This window comes from Myripristis murdjan, chromosome 21, assembly GCF_902150065.1.
Source record: "Myripristis murdjan chromosome 21, fMyrMur1.1, whole genome shotgun sequence".
NCBI lineage: Eukaryota > Metazoa > Chordata > Actinopteri > Holocentriformes > Holocentridae > Myripristis > Myripristis murdjan.
The window spans coordinates 4436485-4459279 of NC_044000.1; the positions used below are offsets into that span (position 1 = coordinate 4436485).

The window sequence follows — 22795 nt, forward strand, 5'->3', positions numbered from 1 at the left end:
GCTGCCTGTTCTGGAGCGGGACAGGAACCCGGCCAAGAATACAGGGAAGAGGGTAGGCTCATTTCAACACCTGCTAGCCTTTCTGAAACGGCTGGAGCAGCTGGACTTTTGGATTCTGGAGCCAAGCAACGCAGGAAGATATGACGGCGTATTAGTGCCATTTTAGGGAGAGAAAACAAACAAACAAACAAACAAACAAAAAACGTGCGAGTGGGAGTGGGAGGCTGATATTCCAAAAAAGGTCAGAATTTCCAAGATTAAAGTACATTAAATTTACAAGAAATAAACTCTCATATTCTCTGAGAGTAAAGTGGTAAACTCATGACACAAATTAACCCTTTGGCGCATAGCGGTCACTACAGTGGACAGCTGTTTAAAAGTCATTTTTCTCCTAAATGCAATGGTTTCTATGGTGGAATTGCATATCAGCTGTTAGAGTGCTCTCTGCTGTCAATTCTTGTTGCTGAAAACATATTAATACTAGTATCATGACATGGTAATACCAGTCCTGCATCCTTAAAGAAGTATGGAGACTCACAAAAATGTTCATGCCCTAAGAAGAGTAAAAACACATAAGAAAAAAAAAATCTTGACTCAGGCTTTCATAATTCATGCATCAAAGGGTTAATTACAAAACCTAGAAAATTCTGAGATTATAGTTGAGTCAATATCAGTATAGAGTGCCATTGAGACTTCCCAATGTCACACAAAAAAAGATGAGATTTTCCACTGAACTCCATATCCATTGTATAAAGTAGACCTTAAGCTGTTAGAAATGCATGTTGGTCAAGCTCCTGCACCTTTTATAAATTGACTGCAAGCATAGCGAATTGCAAAATGTGTCCACCCTGTCATGGGACAATTTCTAAATAGAGTAAATATGTTCTAATCATATATTGATTACAAAATGTACATTTTCACGTTCAGGAATATATTTTAGTTTCTGGAAAACATCTCTCAAAAATACAGAAATTATGGAAAAATATGTTTGTATATGTAAAATCTGTGAAAGTTGTACTTTCTTTTCTGAATAAACTCTATAAATAAAGGTATCTGGTCAAACTTTGAAATAATACTGTTTGGCCCTAATCTCTTCAGAGCAAAATCACACAAAAGGTTTTGATAACTTGTGAAAATAATAATTTATTCACGTAAAACATGAACACGACGGGGTGGACAATGACATGACGGGGTGGACCTTGGCATGACAGGGTGGACAATAGTGAAGTGCCTCATATATATTTAAAGGAAACAATGTTACGGTTTTGTCAACAAATGTTTTTTGTCAAAACATGACTTTTTTCACCTACTGTATTTTGAATTGTGCACAGGTAGGCTACATTTGGAAATGACACTCAACAACAGCAAAAATAAATAAATAAAACCTTCAACTAGACAAAAAAACAAGATTAATATAAACAAAACAAAAACATGTTGGTCCCTAAATGTAGGCCTATCACAAAAAAACACTGAAAAACTTATAAAACTGTTATAAAACTCGACTTGATGACGGGGTGGACAATGACAGGGTGGACGTTTCTGGCTGAAGTTTGCATTTAATGAGCACATGTTGGGCCATTAGCTAGCAACATGTATCCGTTAGGAAGGTGACTCTGTATACTTTAACAAACATATTTTGAATTTCTGAAAAACATTTATATAAATTCATTTTTTGCAATGACAGGGTGGACACATTAAGATTGAACACATTCAAGTTCAATCATAAAATGATGAAAATGTCGAAATATAAATGTTTATATGTACTCTCTCTGCAAGAGCTATTCTTCACTCCATTTGTAAAAGACAAAGCAGTGGTAGTGATGTCACTGATTACAGCAGGTGGTTTCTTTTAGTGGCAGTAACCACCTAATGACGGGGTGGACAGCAAATCTAGGGACACATGCAAAACGTTTATTATTATTATGAAATTAGACCATAAATGATCCAGTTGACTCATTTTATTCAAGTACTTGATGAGAGCAACAAGAGCATGTAAAAGGTTTGTACATTGTATATCATTTATCTACTTATTTCACTAAGTGAAGTTAGTAGAGAGGAGTTTGGGACATGGCAAAATCACATGCATCTAATCATAGAACATTTTTTTAAAATATGAAAAACACCCTTTTAAAGATGCATCTCTGTACCAATGTGTGTTTAAATGTTTGGCCATTTATAATAAACCCTCAGAGTTTTGTTATTTTGCAAATTTTTCATGAAAAGTGAGTGATTTCTGCCCGGGACACCAAATGGTACCCTATATTGATATTGACTCAGTTATAAATTTGTGAGAAAACACTCACAAATTCTGAGATTAAAGTAATGCATTTATGATGATACACCTCACAAATTTATGAAAAAAAACCCATAAAATTCAGAGATAAAGTCAGAACATTGCAAGAAAATACTGGGAAAACTAGCTTTTCTACTACTACAGGATTTAGTAAGAAGGAAATCCTAGTGAATTGAGCCCAGAATCACAATATTCTCATCAGCATGCAGACTTTGAAAAGACATTGCCGTGACTTGGGCCGATTCAGAAGAAAACAATATTGTGATCCTGGGCTAAAATCAGCAGGATTTCCTTTTTACTGAATCCCATGTCAAAATAGAATTTGATGAGGTGATCAGCTTCGGGCCTGAGCATGGCAAGCTGCAGCATCTGCAGTGTGAGGCTGATCCATCCTCGCAAAGTGAGGTGTGGTGTGGTTCCTTAGCCAAAACAAAACAAAACAAAAAACAAACAAACAAAAAATTGTAAGAAAGACTATTTTCTGATTTTTTTTCTTGCAAATTTGTGACTTTATAATCACAGAATTTTCAAGTTTTTTCTCATTTTTTTCATGTAAATTCACAATTTTAATTTAGGAAATTCTGAGTTTTTTTTCTCAGAGTATTCTGTGGTTTTCAGTCTTAAAAGGTATCAAATTCACAACAGTGGTCTGGTGTTAACTTGCACTATAATATTCAAAGTGATACAGTACTAAGTGGCATATTAAACATAGTGTACTGAAAAGTAATGAAATAAACCAGCAGACAGTGCATTTACTGGAAAGTAAATGCAGTGAAGTGAACCATTTTAATTGCTTTTGTTTAAAAAATAAATAAATAAATACAACGGGCAAAAGTGCAGAATGGTTTTGCCCCAAACTGCATGGGATTAACACAAGGTGGGCACGTCTGCAAAGGGGAGACCTTTGAGTACCCAGAGAACCCATTTTCATTTGTTTACATTGAGGTGAGAGGTCACGGGACCCCTTTGAAAATTCCCATTCCATTTTTTTTTAATTAATTAATTAATTTATTTTTATGTAGCTTAAATTTGGAGAAATATTTAGCCCCTTTGCCAAAAACCTCCATGACATGCTTGGTGACAATGGATACCTTAGGTTGTTGAGTTTAATATGATGCAAATATCTTCATGGCAACTTTAAAACCGAGCCTGGCACGGCCTCTGAAAGACATTCTCTAGGCCTGCCCCGCCTGCACGCCATCGCACTGCTAACAGCACTCTTGGGAGCCCTCTGGTGGTCATGGTGCGCCCGACACAGGTGCTTAGTTTGCATAAGGTCGGTTCTGCCTTTCAGCCATCTTTAAAGAATGAGTCAGCACTAAATTACATGGCAAAAAAACAAAAACAAAAAGCTTCTGCTGCATTGCTCTCTAGGGTTTGAAGCTTTAAGGCATGCACCTCTGGCCACACACAGTCACTGATCTCATGACTGGTATTTTCATCAGGTGGCAATAAAGAACCTGTTGTGACATCACTGACTGGGTGTGGCCAGAAGTGCAGCAAGCCCAAAAGTCTCAGCTCATACAGATCAGAGGCGCAGAAGTTTCTGTTTGTGCTGACACACTTTTGGAAACAAGCCATCAACATGAAACTCCTCAGCTGTGTGTGTGTGTGTGTGTGTGTGTGTTTGTATTTATTTATTTATTTATTTATTTATTTGTGTATTCATAAATAATGGTTAGGAAATTTAATTTAACCTTTTCAAAATGCACCACTGTCTTGCACCACTGTCAAGTTTCTGCCATTTGTTTTACTCTTTACAAAACAAACGCCGGAGTTTTACAGGCTAAAGATTACAGTCAAAAGGAAACAGCGTTTCGATGGTGTTTTGCTTCTGTAATTGTATGCATTTCAGGTTGAAACATGATGTCAAGTTGGGACAAAATACAGGCACAGACTGTTCAAAGGTCAACAACAACAACAACAACAAAAAACTCCATCAGGGAAACACATTTAACCCTAGTGGGCTACAGAATGCAATGGGTAGAAGCCTGAGTCCCAGTTTTTACGAGTCAGACCAGAACTCGAAAAGCTCAATAGCACCGCACCATCCCTAACCTATTACTTGCAATTTTATTCAAAATCAGTTGACCCAACCTGACCCATTAAAGTTAGATCTGCAACTTCACCCGTACCCACTATCAAACACATCGCTCCACGTGGTGTTTAAAAAGGATATTTTTCACTTCACTTTGGCCAAACACGGAAGCCACTGATGACGTCATTCTCATGTCTGTAATCACACTGATCGCTGCCTGTACTTGTGACTTGGCCTTTGAGGATGTATCTTCAATAATGTCATGTTCACCACTTCATCCATGCTGATGATTGTCGTGTGTCTTTGATCGCTTTCAGTCCGAGTCAGTCAGGGCGGTGACTTCCCCTGTGTTGTTTGGACCGGGCCAGATGCTATTCAGGGAGGTAATGTAACTTACCACAATTTTACAAATCATAGGCAATAACTTAGGATGTTGTTGAGATACCCTTTTTTGTGGGTCTAGACATGGTTCATGGATCTGGACCTGGACAAGTTAGTTGACAGTCAAACTATCAGGTGGAGGAAACATCCCACTGTCAGCCAGCATGACAAGTGAAAACAGGTCACATAAGGTCACTGTTGATTTGGTAACCTTAAAGAAAGGTGTAAAGCCATATTACACAGAGCGGTGAATACCTGTTCTAAGATCACAGGGGTGCCCCAGCTTAGCCTGTCTGCACTATACAATAGACAGTCAGAAAGACCTCTTCTATCCTCGCTTTCACTTGGTAGATTCTACCTGCACTTAAAATCTTTGCATTTCGTTTTCTTAATCTTTGTATCTTTGATTATGCTGTTTGCACAACCCAATTTTTCTGTAGTAGGCTTGCATTATGGACCTGTGGTGTTTTTATTTGTCAGTATTGTGTATTTGTGTATTTTTGTGTTTCTATGTGGGTTTTATGTGCTGCACCTGAATTGCCTCTTGGGGACAATGAAGATTTACCATACAATACAATACAATACAATAAATGTCTGTTCTTATTTGCATTTCCTTCTGCATCCTCAGTTGTACATTTCCTTCTTATCCACTCTGTCTACCCAAAGGCCATATTCATTGCCTCTGCATCTGAGAATAACACATTGACTCTTGAAATTCACTGGGTTTGAATTAAAGGCCAAAGTTTCACGCCACCTTGCATCCTTTTTCTTTTTTTGCACACAGTTTTCATGGTATCATACAGCTGGTAACCGGTTAGAAACATCAAGAATGCTTAAATGTTCTCAGCTTTGAAATAGTCTCCCAAGAAATCAATATACTGTAAGCTTCCTCCCACAGACTCTCAGCATGCAGCATGTCTAAGTCTTCAGTGTTCTCATCTTTATCCTCTCCCTCTGCTTCATCTCAGAAAGCTGTGATAACAGTGTAATGGTGATTTCACATAAGGCCTACAGGCATGGGAACACACTGCCATGAGATAAACCTGTGTTCTACCATCTGAGTCATGCAAATACCAGGCTTGGAGCGACACAAGGGATCAGTTCAGCACAAAGACAAAACATTTATGTGGACCTGATTTTAACTTGTAAAGTCCCACTTGTTAAATGGACTGCATTTCTATAGCGTTTTTCTAGTCTTCTGACCACTCAAAGCGCTTTACAATGTTTTTTGCCTCACATTCACCCATTCACACACACATTCACACACTGATGGCAGAGGCTGCCATGCAAGGCGCCAGCTGTCCATCAGAAGCGGTGAGGGGTTCAGTATCTTGCTCAAGGACACACTCTAGAGGAGCCGGGGATCGAACCGGGAACCCTCCAGTTACCGGACGACTGCTCTACCTCCTGAGCCACGCTGCTCCAATGTTCAATGCTTCTTACCTGTTTTGGATATTAAGGTTTATGAATAAAACTATATCTGAAATATTAATGCACTGCAATGTTGTGTAAAATATTCAGAGAGATGCAAAAAAGGATTACATCTACAAATATGCATCCATTGTTATGTTTGCATTTCAGTCTATTTATTTTACAATTCTGAACTCAAACAACCATGCTCAAATCTTTATTACCGTTGTCTTTAATTATGAAAAGTCTTAGCCTTGTGGTTCAATGAAAAAGTTCGAACTGTTTATGATATTCAATTGTTTTCCCAAACAAATATTACCAAATAAATAATGTTTTGCTGAGATTATTTTCCTGATGGTGTTGATTTTCTATACAATCAATTAATCAATCAAGAGGGAACCACACTTTAATTTCATTATTCAACCTGTTGTATAATGACAAATAAACTTCCTTGTATCCTTGTATCCTTGTATCCTTGATTTTACCCAGCCTAGTTTTGAAGAAAAGCACAATACTGTCACCTGCTGGAAGACAATTGGTATGGTCACATATTAATATTTTTTGTGTGTAATGCCTGTAACACCAAGTGGACAACAGGTGAAATTGTGATGGAAATTCAGTTCTGCTTCAGAGGAAAGGAACCGATTACTGATGGAAATGTAACCAGACATTTGACTTGTACTTTTTTATTTTTGGCTGGTTCATTTAAATATGAAAATGTCATATTCAGCATAGTATCTCATTTCAAGGGCCTGTTCACGCAAGCCTGTGATGATGAAAGAGCCATACCTTGATTAAATATTCCAAAAGTCAAGAGCACATTTGCATGGTGGTGGTGAGATGTTGAGCTCTGGGCCTGTGAGGATCCAGGTCATCCAGAGCAGCTCACAAGGTTCAGTGGTGGACAGTGATGAAGCAAATACTCAAGCACTGTGCTAAAGTACAAGTATCTATACTGTACTTGAGTGTTTTTTACTTAAGTGTATTAATTTGAAAACAAGTACAGAAAAAAGCATCTTCTGAATATGACTCCACTATGTCCAGGCTGATGTGATCTCCCTGCCCCTGCTCCCTGATCAGATCTGCATACAAGAATTCGCCATCAAATCTAAGAAAGTATATTAAGGTCAGGTTTCACTTATAGCTAACTAAATTTTACCTGACGTTTTTCAGTTACGTTTTTGCAGTAGATTACACAGTAAAGTCTTTATTGCCTGGTGTTTCACTATGATTAAGTAAGTGAAGTTTCCACCTATCTACATCTACATGGGGTTTTGGTGTTTTTGTGTGTTCTGTAAACCACTGACATTATCACACTCTAGATATTAGTTACTTAGCTGAAACTCACTGTACAAAAAATGTGGGAAAAAAATTTAATAAAATAAAAAATCATACAGATAGCGTACGGTTTCTCCTGTGGGAGACCCAGGTTTGAATCCAGACACTCACAGATGAACATAGCATTTTGAGAATGAGGAGACTCTAGGAATTCTTCATCTCCCTCTCCTCCCCTGCCTATGCATTTTTGAAAAATACATATCTGTCACCAGGGGGTCCTCTGCACCCCAGTAATATTAGGGTTGGTGGGTTTCTCTCTTCTTTTATGTAGGATCCTTCCCAGGTGTGGGAACATGATTTTTTTTTTTTTTTTTTTTAATTGGTGGCTTTCAACATTAGTTAGAAAACAACTGATTTAGTACAGAGGCCCGTTGTCTTCTCTTTTGTTGAGGATTTTTATCCCAGTTGGTTTTATTTGAAAAAGAAAATGTTTTTTCTTAATTTTCTATTTTTTTATGTTTTCTCTTTTATTACAATGATTTTGAAATTGGAGGCATACTATTTACCATTTAAGTCTCCCAATGATAAAAAAAAAAAAAAAAAAAAAATGAGAGGAAGGTTTTTGTCATTTTTAGGGAACATTCTGGACAGAATGTGTCCAGTATGTGTGAAGAACGTTCCTCTTGTGGGCGTTATGGTCACGATCGTTGCCACGAGGCCGGTACTGAGCAACCACATAGACGGTGTTGCCGTCGGTTGCCAAGCCCACGCCCAACTCTTTGGTCTCTTTCCACACCACCTGAGTGAAATGGCCTGGAGGGGACAACAAAGGACAAAAGTCTGTCTTAATGGTCAAAGTATGACTTAAGATCGACATGCAGTCAGATAACAGAGACACTCACACTCACACACACAAGTGCTCGACTTACAACTGTAACCTCCTTAATTCCCAAAAACGACAATAAAATGAGATAATCCATTTACTGATATCCATTTACTGATGTTGTCGCTTATTGAAAATGTGTTAAATATCACAATAAATATTGTTTGTCCATAAAATCAATGTCAACAAAGGTTAACAAAGAGGTTAACAAATAACCTCTTAACAAGAAATGGCTTCTCCCTAAATTGTTTGTCCCTAACAATTTGGACCTGCAACCTTTTGTAACACAAAACGATAGTTTCTCTGAGCAAATTTGAATGTAACAACAATCTGAATAACATGTAGTATTATTTTTTCAAAAGTTTACAGATTTATATAAATTCCCAGCTATTGAATCACTCTACAGCCAGTTAATTGAACTGTGGGGATTACCAGTTTTGTGGCTATAACCAGGACTGTCCCAGTCGTAATCCTTGACCTCACTGTACCAGCTGTCCACAGCCTCCTTCCCTAAAACAAAAACATGCAAAGGAAAAGCAAATCAAATGAACACATAATGAACCTGTCTGGACATTTGAACGGGCAGATGGGAGTCTGGTTCTAATGATACAGGTCATGTGTGAAAGTGTGTGGCCCTTCATTGGAGCAGGTGTGCAAGAGTAGAGCTGGAACAAAAACCTATAGGGGTTCCCAGTGGACTGACTTAAGAACCACTAGTCTAGAGGGCAGGCTTCACAGAGATTTGGGCTTGGAGATTAGTTACTCTTAAAAAATTGAAGGATAAGAAAAGTGGGTATTGTCTAATCTACCTGTCATTTTTATGGGTCCAGAGCTTGATGCGTAGAAGATATTTTCTCCATCTTTGGCGCGACTGTGCTCCAGTTTACGGGTTGACAGCAGGTGATCAGCCCATTTCTGGGCTGAAGCATTCAGGTCACTGTTGAAGGTCAGTGGTGGTGCCTGGTGATCTCTCCTGTAGGCATTGTGGGTATCAAGGAACTCTCGCTTAAAGCCTGAATCTGTAGATAAATAAATAAATAAATAAATAAAATTTTAAAAATAAAACTGTCATCAGACAATTCAGGGGTGTTCAGAGGAAACTGTGGGCTGATGGGAGTGTTTGTAAAATTCATATAGACAGGTTGAGTTCACACTGGAGTGCAAATTTCACGCTGCATGGAAACAAAGAGCCCTTCAAGGAAGCTGCCTTTCAGGTCAATGCTGAAATATGTGGAAAATAATCGTATACCACAGCATACTTACCTGCCATTGTGCCTCTTTTTTTGGAAGGCTGAAATAAAAAAATATATATATATACATATATATATATATATATAATAATATAATAATATAATAATATAATAATAATATATATATATATATATAGTTAGACTAGAGATTAAAAACAACATAAAACCCACCACTGTCCAAGTAAACTAATAAAAATGTATGATAATAAGGCCAATTTGCAGCACTTCAGTCATATAAAGAATTTCTGTGTAATGAGATGGTAAGAAGTTGTGATCTCCAGCACTCACCTGTTTCAGTGTTTTCCCAGAGTGTGGAGCTATGCCCTGGTAAAGATGTAGTTTCTGTCGCCTGGAGTCAGTATATATAGATATGAGCAGGAACTCTCCCTCCTCATCTCAGTACGAAGGAGGAGACAGACACTCAGCACTGTACCTGTAATTATCTCACTGTGGCTTTGCATCTTTATGTCTACGCTTGCCAAAAATTTCGGGAAACATTAAGTTACACGATTAAACATCCCATTGTCAGGCCCTGTGCACAGTGCTGTGAGTGTGTGGCTGCACCTTCATCTTGAATGTGTCGGACGTGGGGATGCCCCAGCAGCAAACAATGTCCAACAGTTATTTTGCATGTTATTGCACAGGAATGTTTTAAATGTTAGACCTGAAGTGTGATTCTGAAGTTATTTATGTGTAGTTTTGCAGGTTAAACTTGGACCAAATCCAAGCTTACGTTTGGTTAGGGTTGGGCAATATATCGATGTTATATCAATATTATGAGGGCAGAGAGTGTCTTGCATTTTGGATATCATAGTAATTGTGGTATGGAATAAGTGATGTTGATGTCCCCTTAAATACTTAGGAAAGGTGTTGAAATCCAAATTCATTTCAATTCATTCTTGAATTCAAGATCTATGTTTCATTGAGGCATAGGAAGTTAAATTAAACCTTTTGAATTTACTTACTGAATCTCCACTTTTTTAAAGTGCTGATCTCTAATGTTATCAGACTATCACACTGAATTTACATGCACACAAGAAATCCGAAATTAGTTGTCTGATTTATCACGTAATCAGGAATTTGAGTAATCAGAGTAAAAAAACACATGTAAAAGCAGTAATTTACTACATTTGTCTGTGTCTGTCTTGGACAAAGTTTGATTTTCAACAAGGTGTTTCAACAAGGTCTCAAAGGGCTTTACAGGACCACAAGTTTACAACAAACAAAACAGGAGCTCACATCCTGACGTTGCTGAAAAACTCAAAGGCCCTCAAAAAGCGAAGGACCACAAAGAGTTTCTCTCAGGTTTCATGTGAACAGCTGGTGTTGAGACTTCTCTGGAAAAACTCCATTTCAAATTGTTCATTCCTTGCATAATCAACAAGAATAACACTAATTATACTGAGTTTCTTATGAGACATTTCCATTTCCAAACATTTTTTCTCCATCAGTTCAAGTTCCTTTCAGAGTCTGACATAGTACAGGCTCAGAAACATGCCTAAAAAGTGCCTACACATGTCAAGATTTCACATCTTAGATAACATACAGGGCAGGGGAAGGGAAGCGAGCACAGTCCTTATAGTTTACAGATTACAGATTACTGAGACAAGGTGTTGTTGGGTTTTATGGGTCAGCCACCATCTGTACTAACAAGCAAAAGTCTTAGTACAGATGTCAAAGTCAAGAGAGAGGGTTCGAGCGGGGGTGACGTGGGATGCAAAATGATGAACCACAACAAAGGCAAAGAGGAATCCAAATGGAAAATCAAAATGGAGATGAATTTGAAAGCCAGGCAAGATGACATGGAGAGAAGACAAGGAAATTCAGGAGAAGAATTTAAACTAAATCACTGCCATTTAATCTATGGTTATGTACCCAGAGAATTATTCAGAATCGTAACTGACAACTTTTCTGTTTGGTTTAATAAATATTACATTTCTAAATTGAATTTGTGAAATTGCTTTGTAAGTGTGTATGCCTCCAGAGGATCGAAGATAAACCCAAACAGGGTTGTCTCGCTTATTACTCCTTATGAAAGAAAGCATCCATTTGACACAAGATATTCACTGAGAAATGATTTATCAGCCTCCTGCTTAGCTGATAAGTAGAGATGGCAGCGAAGCAGCTCCTTTCTCAACCCGCTTTTATCACAGAAGAATAATGAATGACAGATGGACAACAGTATTGGTCCAACAAGGTCTCTGCTTATGCTGAGGGTTAAAGATAATGTCCAAATCGAGGGGGTCTGCCCAAATGAGGATGTGAGGAAATGGCATCGGTGGGGCTCTAACACACAACAGGAAAGGTCCATGAAAAACTGAGGACAAAAGGTCTCAGTACATGGCAGTTAACCAAGTCTGGGTATGTTACCTGCAGTGTATTGCTGCAATCACTCAATAGAAAAAACCCTCATCAAGGAAACATATTTAAACTTAAAAACTTAAAAATATTTAAACTTTAAAATTTATTTATTTTGGTCTATATCCAGAACATTGTCTATTACACACTTATTCACACTTGGTTGTGTATTGACTTAATTTATTAGGGAATGAATTGTAGTTTTTTGCAAATCTAATCTATATACAAGGCTCAGCAGCCTCCCAGCCCATCTCTGAATAATGACTCGTAAAACACCTAAAATGGTGTCCAACTGATTTTAACCATGTTTGTGAAGCACTTTGGTTTACACCAGGCCTAAACTGGAGTCCAAATCTGGCCAACAAACTTTTTCATTGAACCATAAGGCTGTTTGTGATATTCAGTTGTTTTCCCAAATAACAAATATTGCCTGATGTTTTGTTGAGATTATTTTCCTAGTGGTGTTGATTTTCGCCAGCCTACTTCTGAGACTAGAAGCGTACAGTACTGCCACCTGTTGGCTGACTATTGATACTGTAAGTCTTCTTTGTTGGTTTGTGGGAAGGGTGGAGAGTTCACACGTTCATCTGTGGTGCAGCACCATAATATCAGCAGGCTGCCTCTGTTTTTTTTGTTTTGTTTTGTTTTTTTTAATTAAGACTTCATGATGATTAGAAGAATATCTCATAATTCCATGAGAATGATGTTGACGCCTCCAGGTAGAGATGATGATGTGTGCTTGTGGAGCTGCACACCAGATTAAAGGTGTCTGAGGGGCATTTTAACAACATGTCTGACTTATGTTTGGCTGTTTTATGATGTTTTGTAAATATTTAATCATTTTTTTGACCTTCACAAAATGATTTATATAATATTATATACATGCATCATGTATTATACATATTCTATAATATCACATATTAATATTTTTTGTGTGCAATGCTTGTAACAACAGGTGAAATTGTGATGGAAATTCAGTTCTGCTTCAGAGGAAAGGAACCGATTACTGATGGAAATGTAACCAGACATTTGACTTGTACTTTTTTATTTTTCTAGGTGTCTGGTTCATTTAAATATGAAAATGTCATATTCAGCATAGTATCTCATTTCAAAGGCCTGTTCACGCAAGCCTGTGATTATTAAAAGTCTTACCTTGATTAAATATTCCAAAAGTCAAGAGCACATTTGCATGGTGGTGGTGAGATGTTGAGCTCTGGGCCTGTGAGGATCCAGGTGTTCCAGAGCAGCTCACAAGGTTCAGTGGTGGACAGTGATGAAGCAAATTTACTCAAGCACTGTGCTTAAGTATCTATACTGTACTTGAGTGTTTGTTTGTTTGTTTTTTGACTTGAGCATATTTCTTTGTAAACAACAAAGAGCAACTTTTGAATATGACTCCATTACATGGAGTCTAAAGTGCTCCTCTCCAACCACCAGAGCACCCTGGCCATTCTTGAAGTCTATGTTTGAAAATTTTAAGATTAAAAATTATTCTTGTTATTTAAAATGTTTAGGCAAGGCAAGGCAAGGCAAGTTTATTTGTATAGCAGATTTCAGTGACAAGGCAATTCAAAGTGCTTTACATAGAGCATAAAGGCATTAAAACAATATAAAATCAACACAAGAAAACATACATAAAAACAATTAATAAAAAGAAGGTAAAAGTAGTTTTTAACATTATTGACTGAAGCTGAGTGCTAACTTTTAATCGTTCTTCCTTGGCTCCAAAAACAATTACTTCAGTTTTGTCTTTGTTTAACTGAAGGAAATTCTGGCACATCCAATTGTTGATTTGTTCAATGCACTTACTCAGTGCTTGTACTGGACCATAGTCCCCTGGTGATATGGTTATGTAGATTTGTTTGTCGTCTGCATAACTGTGGTAGCATATTTTGTTGTTTTCCATGATCTGAGCTAGCGGGAGCATGTAGATGTTAAACAGAAGAGGTCCCAGAATGGAGCCTTGGGGAACTCCACATGTCATTTTTGTTCACTCAGATGTGTAATTACCTATGGACACAAAGTACTCTCTGTCCTTTAAGTAGGATTCAAACCAGTTTAGCACTGTGCCAGAAAGCCCCAACCACTTTTCCAGTCTGTCTATTAATATGTTGTGGTCAACCATGTCAAATGTAGCACTGAGATCTAGTAATACTAGTACTGTAATTTTGCCACTGTCAGTGTTTAAGTGTATATCATTAAATACTTTAACAAGAGCGGTCTCAGTGCTGTGGTTTGATCGAAATCCTGATTGGAAGACATAAAAACAGTTGTTTAGTGCCACAAAGTTGTTCAGCTGTTGAAAAACAGCTTTTTCAATGTTCTTGCTTAAAAACGGGAGGTTTGATATGGGCCTATAGTTGCTCATTAGTGAAGTGTCTAGAGTGTTCCTTTTTAGGAGTGGCTTGATAACTGCAGTTTTCAGGGCCTGTGGGAAGACACCTGAGAGAATTCACCATCAAACCTTAGAAAGCCTGTCGAGTTGAGGTTTCACTTGTAGCTAATTAAATATTACCTGATGTTTGTCAACTAACCCTAACCCCAGAGAGGATTAGCCAAGCCTCTGGGCTGATTAGTGGCCCACTCACACATACTGTATCTCTCCCACTGGCTCAGCCTCACTAGCAGAAAACACAGAGTTTGCTCTGGTGTGAGAAGTCTTTATTGTTTGGTGTTTTACTACGTTAAGTTCAGTTTCCACCTGTTTACATCTACATTAAACTTAGCTAGCTTCAGCCCAATAGAATTGTATGTTTACAGTTACAAGACGTGCTGTTCTGCCCAGTAGAAAGGCAGGTTTACAGCTACAGTGGGTGCTAACACCCTGGCAGGCAGTGTGAGGTCCTGAACAGGCCAAAATATTTATTTGATTGCCTGGTTAGACTGACAGGCTGCCAGATGATGTTAAACAGTTCCGTGCCCCCATAACCCTATATAATTAAGCCTAATCGTGAGAACATCTTGGTACACAGAACTTTAATGGGATTTTGGTATTTTTGACTTTAAACCACTGATGTTATTAGTTATTTGTCAGCAACTGAGCTGGAACTTACTACACACAAACACACACACACACACACACATAAATCAGACAGATTTTTTTTTTTTTGAAATTTTTATTGCAGAAGCTTTGAGAATACATACACAGAGCTAAAATGAAAAAAAAAAAGACAATCACTTTGAAGCAGGTCTAATACAAGTGACTGCAAAGACTAGGTCTTAAAATTAGAAAGTTCAATAAATGCATTGTTAAAATCCAGCAGTGTGACATTAGAGAGAAAGTGTACTTTTGGATACTTTGGTATGTTAAAAAGCAAATACCCCGATACTTTGATTCAAGTAGAAATTGAAATTAACAATTTTCACTTATAGTCGAGTAATATGTAACCAACACCATTTATTATTTGACCCAATGTGATTGTGTGCTTTGTCCTCCACTGGTGTTTTGGCTTGGCTCTTTTCTCTTAGCGTTGTCTGCTCCACCCATTTCTCTGCCAGCTGTAAATTTCACAGGCTTTAATCTGGAAAATGACAATAAATACTGGTCAGACATGGCTACCTGCTTGTAAATGACAGATTGATGAATGTCATGCATGAGGATCATGCACAAGTTGTAACATAAAATGTTGATATCACTTATTCTTGAAGAGTAACTAAACCCTGAATCCAAATCTCTGTGAAGCCTGAGAAAGCAGGATGCCTGGTCTTTGGTGGCAGGTAATGTCACCACGTGTTGTACTGCCCCCTCAACCCGAACCCTCAATTTTGAGTAGCATGTGCGTTTGAGAGCTCCACTTGGTAATTTTCAGCAAGGTCATTGCTTGCTTTAGCCCAAAGCATTATCATATTTCTGTCAGATAAAAAAATTTGTGGGACACAAAATGAAATGGCAAAATAGAGTAATCAAACAAAATACTAGAGTTTGAGTGTTTGTTTACAGTTTTCCCTTGACAGAAGGTTTCTGGGTACAGAAGTCCTCAAAATTTAAACTGTTACCTCTTGTTGCTGATTGTCTGTCTGTGTAAAGTTGCCTACTGCATACTGTATACCCAAAATGTTGCTCAGCCAAAGAAATAAATGAGATGTTACCGCTAGGAAGAACGTTCTTCTCAAAGTATCCCGCCATATTCATGTTGCCAGCAGGCCGGTACTGAGCAACCACATAGACGGTGTTGCCGTCGGTTGCCAAGCCCACGCCCACCTCTTTGCTCTCTTTCCACACCACCTGAGTGAAATGGCCTGGAGGGAGCAACAAAGGACAAAAGTCTGTCTTAATGGTCAAAGTATGACTTAAGATCGACATGCAGTCAGATAACAGAGACACTCACACACTTGGTGGAGCAATGTCTCCACAGTACCTTGCATTTTCTACCACACAGGCAGTGTAATTGGTAAATGGTAAATGAACTGCTTTCCTACAGCACTTTTCTAGTCTACCGACCAGTGTGGGCTCTACCCATTTTGGGGGGGTGCGCGAGGCAAAATTACTCCCTGGTGCCATACCAGTTTTGTAGCCGAATCCAGGAGTGTCCCAGTCGTAATCCTTGATCTCACCGTACCAGCTGTCCACAGCCTCCTTCCCTAAAACAAACACATGCAAAGGAAAAGCAAATCAAATGAACACATAATGAACCTGTTTAGACATTTGAACTGGCAGATGGGAGTCTGGTTCTAATGATATAGGTCATGCGTAAAAGTGTGTGGCCCTTCGTGTTGTACTCTATGACATAACCACCAAACACCAGACATCTTACTTTTCACCATTAGAGGGCAGGCTTCACAGAGATTTGGGCTTGGAGATTAGTTACTCTTTAAAAGCTGAAGGATGAAAAACAGTGGCAAGTGGTTAATCTACCTGTCAGTTTCATGGGTCCAGAGCCTGATGCATAGAAGACATTTTCTCCATCTTTGGTGCTACTGTGCTCCAGCTTATTGATTGACAGCAGGTGATCAGCCCATTTCTGGGCTGAAGCATTCAGGTCACTGCTGAAGGTCAGTGCAGGTGCCTTGTGATTTGCCCTGTGGGTATTGTGGGTGTCAAGGAACTCCTTCTTAAAGCTTGAATCTGTAGATATAAGAAAAAACGCGCACACACACACACACACACACACACACACACATACACACACACGTCATTAGATACATTTTGGGGCGTTCAGAGGAAATTGTGGATGGTTTGGGAGCATCTGTAAAATTCATATAGACAGGTTGAGTTCACACTGGAGTGCAAATTTCATGCTGCATGGCAACAAAGAGCCCCTCAAGAAAGCTTCTTTTCAGGTTAATGCTGAAATATGTGGAAAATAATCAACAACAACAATAACAACAACAACATACTCACCTGCCATTGTGCCTCTTTTTTTTTAAGGCTGCAATGAAAAAAAAATGCAGTTAGACTAGAGAGATTAAAAACAACATAAAACCCACCACTGTCCAAGTAAACTAATAAAAATGTATGATAATAAAGCCAATTTGCAGCTCTTCTGTCATTTAAAAAATTACTGTGTAATGAGATGGTAAGAAGTTGTGATCTCCAGCACTCACCTGTTTCAGTGTTTTCCCAGAGTGTGGAGCTGTGCCCTGGTAAAGATGTAGTTTCTGTCGCCTGGAGTCAGTATATATAGATATGAGCTGGAACTCTCCCTCCTCATCTCAGTACGAAGGAGGAGACAGACACTCAGCACTGTACCTGTAATTATCTCACTGTGGCTTTGCATCTTTGTGTCTATGCTTGCCAAAAATGTTGGGAAACATTAAGTTACACGATTAAACATCCCATTGTCGGGCTCTGTGCACAGTGCTGTGAGTGTGTGGCTGCACCTTTATCTAATATCAGCATAATTAATTGAAACTTTACTGATCTCTGTGGGGAAACTGGAGTTTGTCATTCTGTTTTTCATATTTTCTTCCTGAACCACATGAGATGCCTTATGACAACAGATTTCAGATAGTTTTCAGAAGTTCCACCAAACAAAGTTATTTCTTTGGTATTGTTTTTGGTATTGGGTTAGCTGGCATGTGACAGTGAGCAGGTGAGGGTAATATTTCTGGATCCTTGTTCCTTGTTCTTTTGGAGATCAAATTACACCAAACAGACTTCAGATCAAGTTTCACCAAACAAAGCTATTTCTTTGGAATTGTTTTTCCTGATCTCTAAGGTTTTCCCATCACAGCAGCGTTGATCCTCAGATCACTGGTCTATCGCTCATTCTGGGTCACTTCACATTTTTAATTAAAAATGGGTAGTGAGTAGAAAATTCCAGGTACGCATTTGCCAAAAGAAAGAGTTAAACACAGTGTAGATAAGTAAAGGTGTGATGAGGTGCTGCCAAAAAGGTTATCTTCCACAGAACTTCCATAAACCCGTGAGGTTTCATTCCCTCATGACATCTGACAGGGAATGCCTGCAGTCACCACCAGTTTTAACAAGCTCAGGCCTGAATTCAGCACAAACACGCGGAAGACCTCAAAAGTGCAGGCACTCATTAGCTCACCATAAAATATTGTATTCCTTGTATCCATCGCAGATGACTGTTGACTGTTTTCACGCCATTGAATAGGATGTAATCACAGAGCATGGGTTAGTACAGGAGTATTCAGTTAAGATTTAGGAGATCCGATTATTTGACATTACTCCTCAGCAAAGGTCCAAGCCATCACATCTAACTTCTCTGTAAGCCTATGTCAATGTAATACTGAGGGACTATATGTTATTACGTGTGTGTATGTAACTATAAAATGTAATAAGGTACAATTAAAAAATAAGTACCTTTCTCAGCCATTCTCATAATAGACACAGAAAAAATAAATAAGCACATACAAAATTAAAATAAGAAAAAATAAAATTAAAAACATGATAGTAAATTTGCATATCAGAAATATATTTCTAAAATGTAGATCCTTTGTGTGACCGTTGTGGGGGATTTCCTGCCTCAGTGGGGCACGTGTTCTGGTTGTGCCCAAAACTATCCAATTTTTGGAACGCAATAATTAAAAGTTTTTCTAATATAAGTAAAATCAGAACCTTTTTATTTATTTATTTATTTTTTGTGAGCAAGTTTTTATTAAAGGATTTTCTCGGCAGAAGTGACATCATATTGCATACATGTGCCAAAGGCTACTTACAATACAATTGAACTAAAATACAGTACATATTGTGCCTGTACACATGTTGAAACCATACAGTCGGTGGATAATAAAGTCGACGGTTGTATTATTTGCAGCGTCTCTTCCACTTTTCCCATGCACCAGTGATCCTGTGGTTGCATAACCCAGGCTGCTTCACCATAACCCCCATACCAGACCCCAGGGTTTTCACCAACATTCATCATTTTATCATAAATAATCAACATTCCTCATTTTGCCATACACAGAAAATCAACAGACATAAATAAAAATATATTCACTGCATAAGTAGAACATACAGAGTTGATTTGCCAATGTACAGGTGTTCTAATTAATGAAGTACTGATTTAACCTTCTGGGCTGCAGTGAGCAAAATTAAAAAAAAAAAAAAAAAAAAAAAAAAAAAAAAAGGACAGCTTCCACTTAAAAGATACTCAATTCATGTGGTGGCTTCCATCTCATTAGCAGTTTCTTTGCTGTTGTTAAGCCAGCCAATAAGATTAAAAAAAAAAAAAAAAAAAAAAAAAAAGAACAGACCCTTTGTTGACTGTATCTGGGGCACTTGGAGAGGACAGTCCTCTTTAAGAGAACCCACTACCAAGGTAGCAAGATCCATAACCCTTTAAGTGTGAAGATTAATATTACTCCTCCCAGCTACTCTGTGCTGATCAGTGAAGCTATGCAAAAACATCAAAACTAATATTCACTTTACAAGGTTCTAGGGCTGCGCAATATGAACTAAATAACAATATATATTGATAACTATATACATCATGATATAGTACATTTTCAGTAAATGAGTACATGAATAAATAGTTAAAATAACCACCATAAAATGACCACATGAAGAGGCCTATTTCTTATTACATTTTGAATTATACATGTAAAAGGTAATAATCATATTTTATTATTTTTCAAATTTTCAATTCAATGGCAAACACAATATAAAATATGTAAAATAGAAGTATGATGATAATAGGAGTCTATTGGTGAGCTGTACATGCTTCCTGATGCTGGCACATTTTTTTCCCAGGCAACAACAGTGCCATGAATGCACCATATGGAGAAACACTACTTCCGTCAGTTACATTACCCAGAATGTGCCATCTGATTAAGATCATGTTGCCAAATCACCCACACTGGCACCCTCATTACCAAAATATCTTTGTCAAAAAGAAGAAAAGTGGACACAGAGTGCAGAGTTTTCCAAGAAAAATGGACTGATTCTTATTTATTCACAGAGGTGAATGGGAAACCTGTGCTTGGTGTGTAATCAGCAAGTTTCAGTGTTCAAGGAATATAATATTTGGCGCCTCTATGAGACTCATCATGGTGAAAAATACAACCACTTGCGAGGACAAGTGAGAACAGAGAAGAAAAATGAATTGTTTGCGGGTCTGAAGAAACAGCAGTCTGTTTTTACTCATAGCCGAGAGGTCAGTGATGCAGCGGTGAAAGCTAGCTACCTTATTGCTAACGAGATAGCGTTAGGATCCAAGCCATTTTCTGAGGGTTCTGAGGGAGTTCGTGAAAACATGCTGCATGCTGAAGGCTGCAGAAATCGTGTGCCCTGAAAAGCGACAGGCCTTTGCTAACATTAGCCTAACGAGGAACAGTGTCGCAGATAGGATTTTAGATCTCTCGGCAGACTTGGACAGCCAAAAAAATGACAAAGTCAAGTCATTTGTTGCATTTTCGGTTGCAATTGATGAGAGCACTGATATTACAGATGTTGCTTAATTGGCCATATTCATCCATGGTGTTGATGAGACTTTGACGATCACCGAGGAGTTCCTTGAGTTGGTACCTATGATGGACACCGCAACAGCAGATAACATTTTTAGCTCTGTCATTGGAGCGCTGGACAAGGTCGGGGTGGACTGGTCCCGTGCCGTCAGCCTGGCTACAGATGGTGCACCATCAATGATTAGGAAAAAAGCAGGCATTGTGACAAAATTCAGAGAGAAAGTACAGGTCGCAAATGGAGGACAAGATTTTTGGACATTTCATTGTATTTTGCACCAGGAAGCGTTGTGTTGCAAATCATTAAAAATGGATAATGTCATTCAACCTTTATTTATTCTCGAATGGACATTGAGGTTACCCTCATTTTCAATGCTGTCGAGTTTACAAGCGCATTAAAACAAAATAAAACATCCATATAATAAGAAAATCATTTAAAACAAATACAATCAGAGACACAGTGTTCTGAGATTAAAGTCTTAAACTCTGCAAGAGAGGGGAGTGCTTGCATCTTCAGAGTGTGCTGGAGGGTGTTCCACGCGTTTGGGGCATTATGAGAGAATGCAGTTTTACCAAGTTCAGTACAAGCCCGGGGAACTTTTAGGAGTAACAAGTCAGATGAACGGGTCATGTAAGTGCCAGAATTCCATTCCAAAAGGTTTGTGATGTATGATGGTAGTCTACGGAGAAGGGCTTTAAAGATGAATAAAAGCCAATGTCCTTTGCGCCTCTCTTCAAGGGAGGGCCAACCAACTTTCTCATAGAGCAAGCAATGATGAGTGTCATATCTATCTATGTCATGGAGGTGGTTATCCGAACAGTTAATTTCATCCGAGCGAGAGATCTGAGTCACTGTCAGTTTGTCAGTCTTCTCAGTGATAAAGACATTGCGCACGGCTTGCCATACCACACTGAAGTACGATGGGTAAGCCGAGGTGCAGTACTGAAGCATTTCTTTAACCTACGAGAGGAAATTGGATCTTGCCTTTATGGTGGATATTACAGAGCACCTGAATAATCGTAACAAAATGCTACAGGGCCGCAAAAAAGTCACTCAGTATTATGACAGCATACGCGTATTCAAGTTGAAACTGTCACTCTGGGAGACACAACTATCTAGCGGTGACACCGCTCATTTCCCTTGTCTAAGAGATGTGCGTGCAACAGGACTTAATGCTGATATGGATCAATATAAAGACAAGATTACAGGATTGCTGCGGGAGTTTTGGCGACGGTTTCAGGTCTTTGGTGAACTTGAGACAGAATTTGCCATTTTTTGCTCACCATTTACAGTCAAGGCTTCTGATCTGCCCGCTGACATCCAACTCGAAATAACTGACTTGCAGTGTGATTCAGATATGAAGGACAAATTTGCCTTGGTGGGCTTGGACACATTTTATCACTATCTCTTGCCAGGGTACCCCAAATTAACTGCAAAGGTTTCATGCATGTTTGGGACTACCTATCTTTGTGAACACGTTTTCTCTGTAATGAACATCAATAAAACAAAGCGGCGCTCAAGGCTAACACACAAGCACTTAAATGACTGAAATCTGAAACTGGCTGCTACTCAGGATTTGACACCTGACATTGATACAATCGTGAAGGCTAAAAGATGCCAAGTTTCAGGAGCAGCCAATAGACCGCAGTGAAAAATACGACTTACTGCGGTAATATAATATTTAAAGACCATGAACATTTTGCAGTATAACATCAGTCAGCAGCTTCAGTACAAAATAGTTTGGTCTGGTGTAACCCTATTGCTCATGTACTGTTATAACTTTAATGTTTTTTTTTTGTTTGTTTTTTTGTATGTACACATTTAATACATTTACAAGGCAGGGTGATAACTTTCTTTATATCTTCCACTTTAGTTTGTAAAGTGTGGTGAGTTGGTTCAGGTGGTCAGATGTGAAAATGTATCCACTGTATAAAATAAACAAGTTGTTTTAATCAAAGTGAAATGCTATTTTTTCAGTTCCATAGGTGTATCTGTGAATAAATGTTTTGTGCCTTTGTAGATCCACTGTGATCTG

The 22795-nt window shown here is 38.4% G+C and overlaps 1 protein-coding gene across 1 annotated transcript; it reads right to left on the reverse strand.

Annotated features, from left to right (window-relative positions):
• Positions 1–8031: 8031 nt before the first annotated feature.
• On the reverse strand, positions 8032–17492 carry LOC115380171 (ancylostoma secreted protein-like). The gene is made up of 10 exons (XM_030081258.1): positions 17436–17492; positions 17233–17260; positions 16747–16956; positions 16395–16472; positions 15981–16130; positions 9822–9928; positions 9547–9574; positions 9093–9302; positions 8716–8793; positions 8032–8213 (listed from the first exon to the last, which is right to left on the reverse strand). The coding sequence occupies exons 2-10, from the start codon at positions 17237–17239 to the stop codon at positions 8032–8034; spliced, it is 1050 nt and encodes a 349-aa protein (XP_029937118.1). The 5' UTR covers positions 17240–17260; positions 17436–17492.
• Between the last annotated feature and the right edge of the window lie 5303 nt (positions 17493–22795).

What these genes read in the sequence shown, in the direction of transcription:
- LOC115380171 (XM_030081258.1), bottom strand. An exon ending in TGGATTCGGCTACAAAACTG is followed by an intron (nt 16,131 to 16,394) that starts GTATGGCACCAG and finishes TGCTCCCTCCAG; the next exon opens with GCCATTTCACTCAGGTGGTG. An exon ending in AAAAAGAGGCACAATGGCAG is followed by an intron (nt 9,303 to 9,546) that starts GTAAGTATGCTG and finishes ATTTATCTACAG; the next exon opens with ATTCAGGCTTTAAGCGAGAG.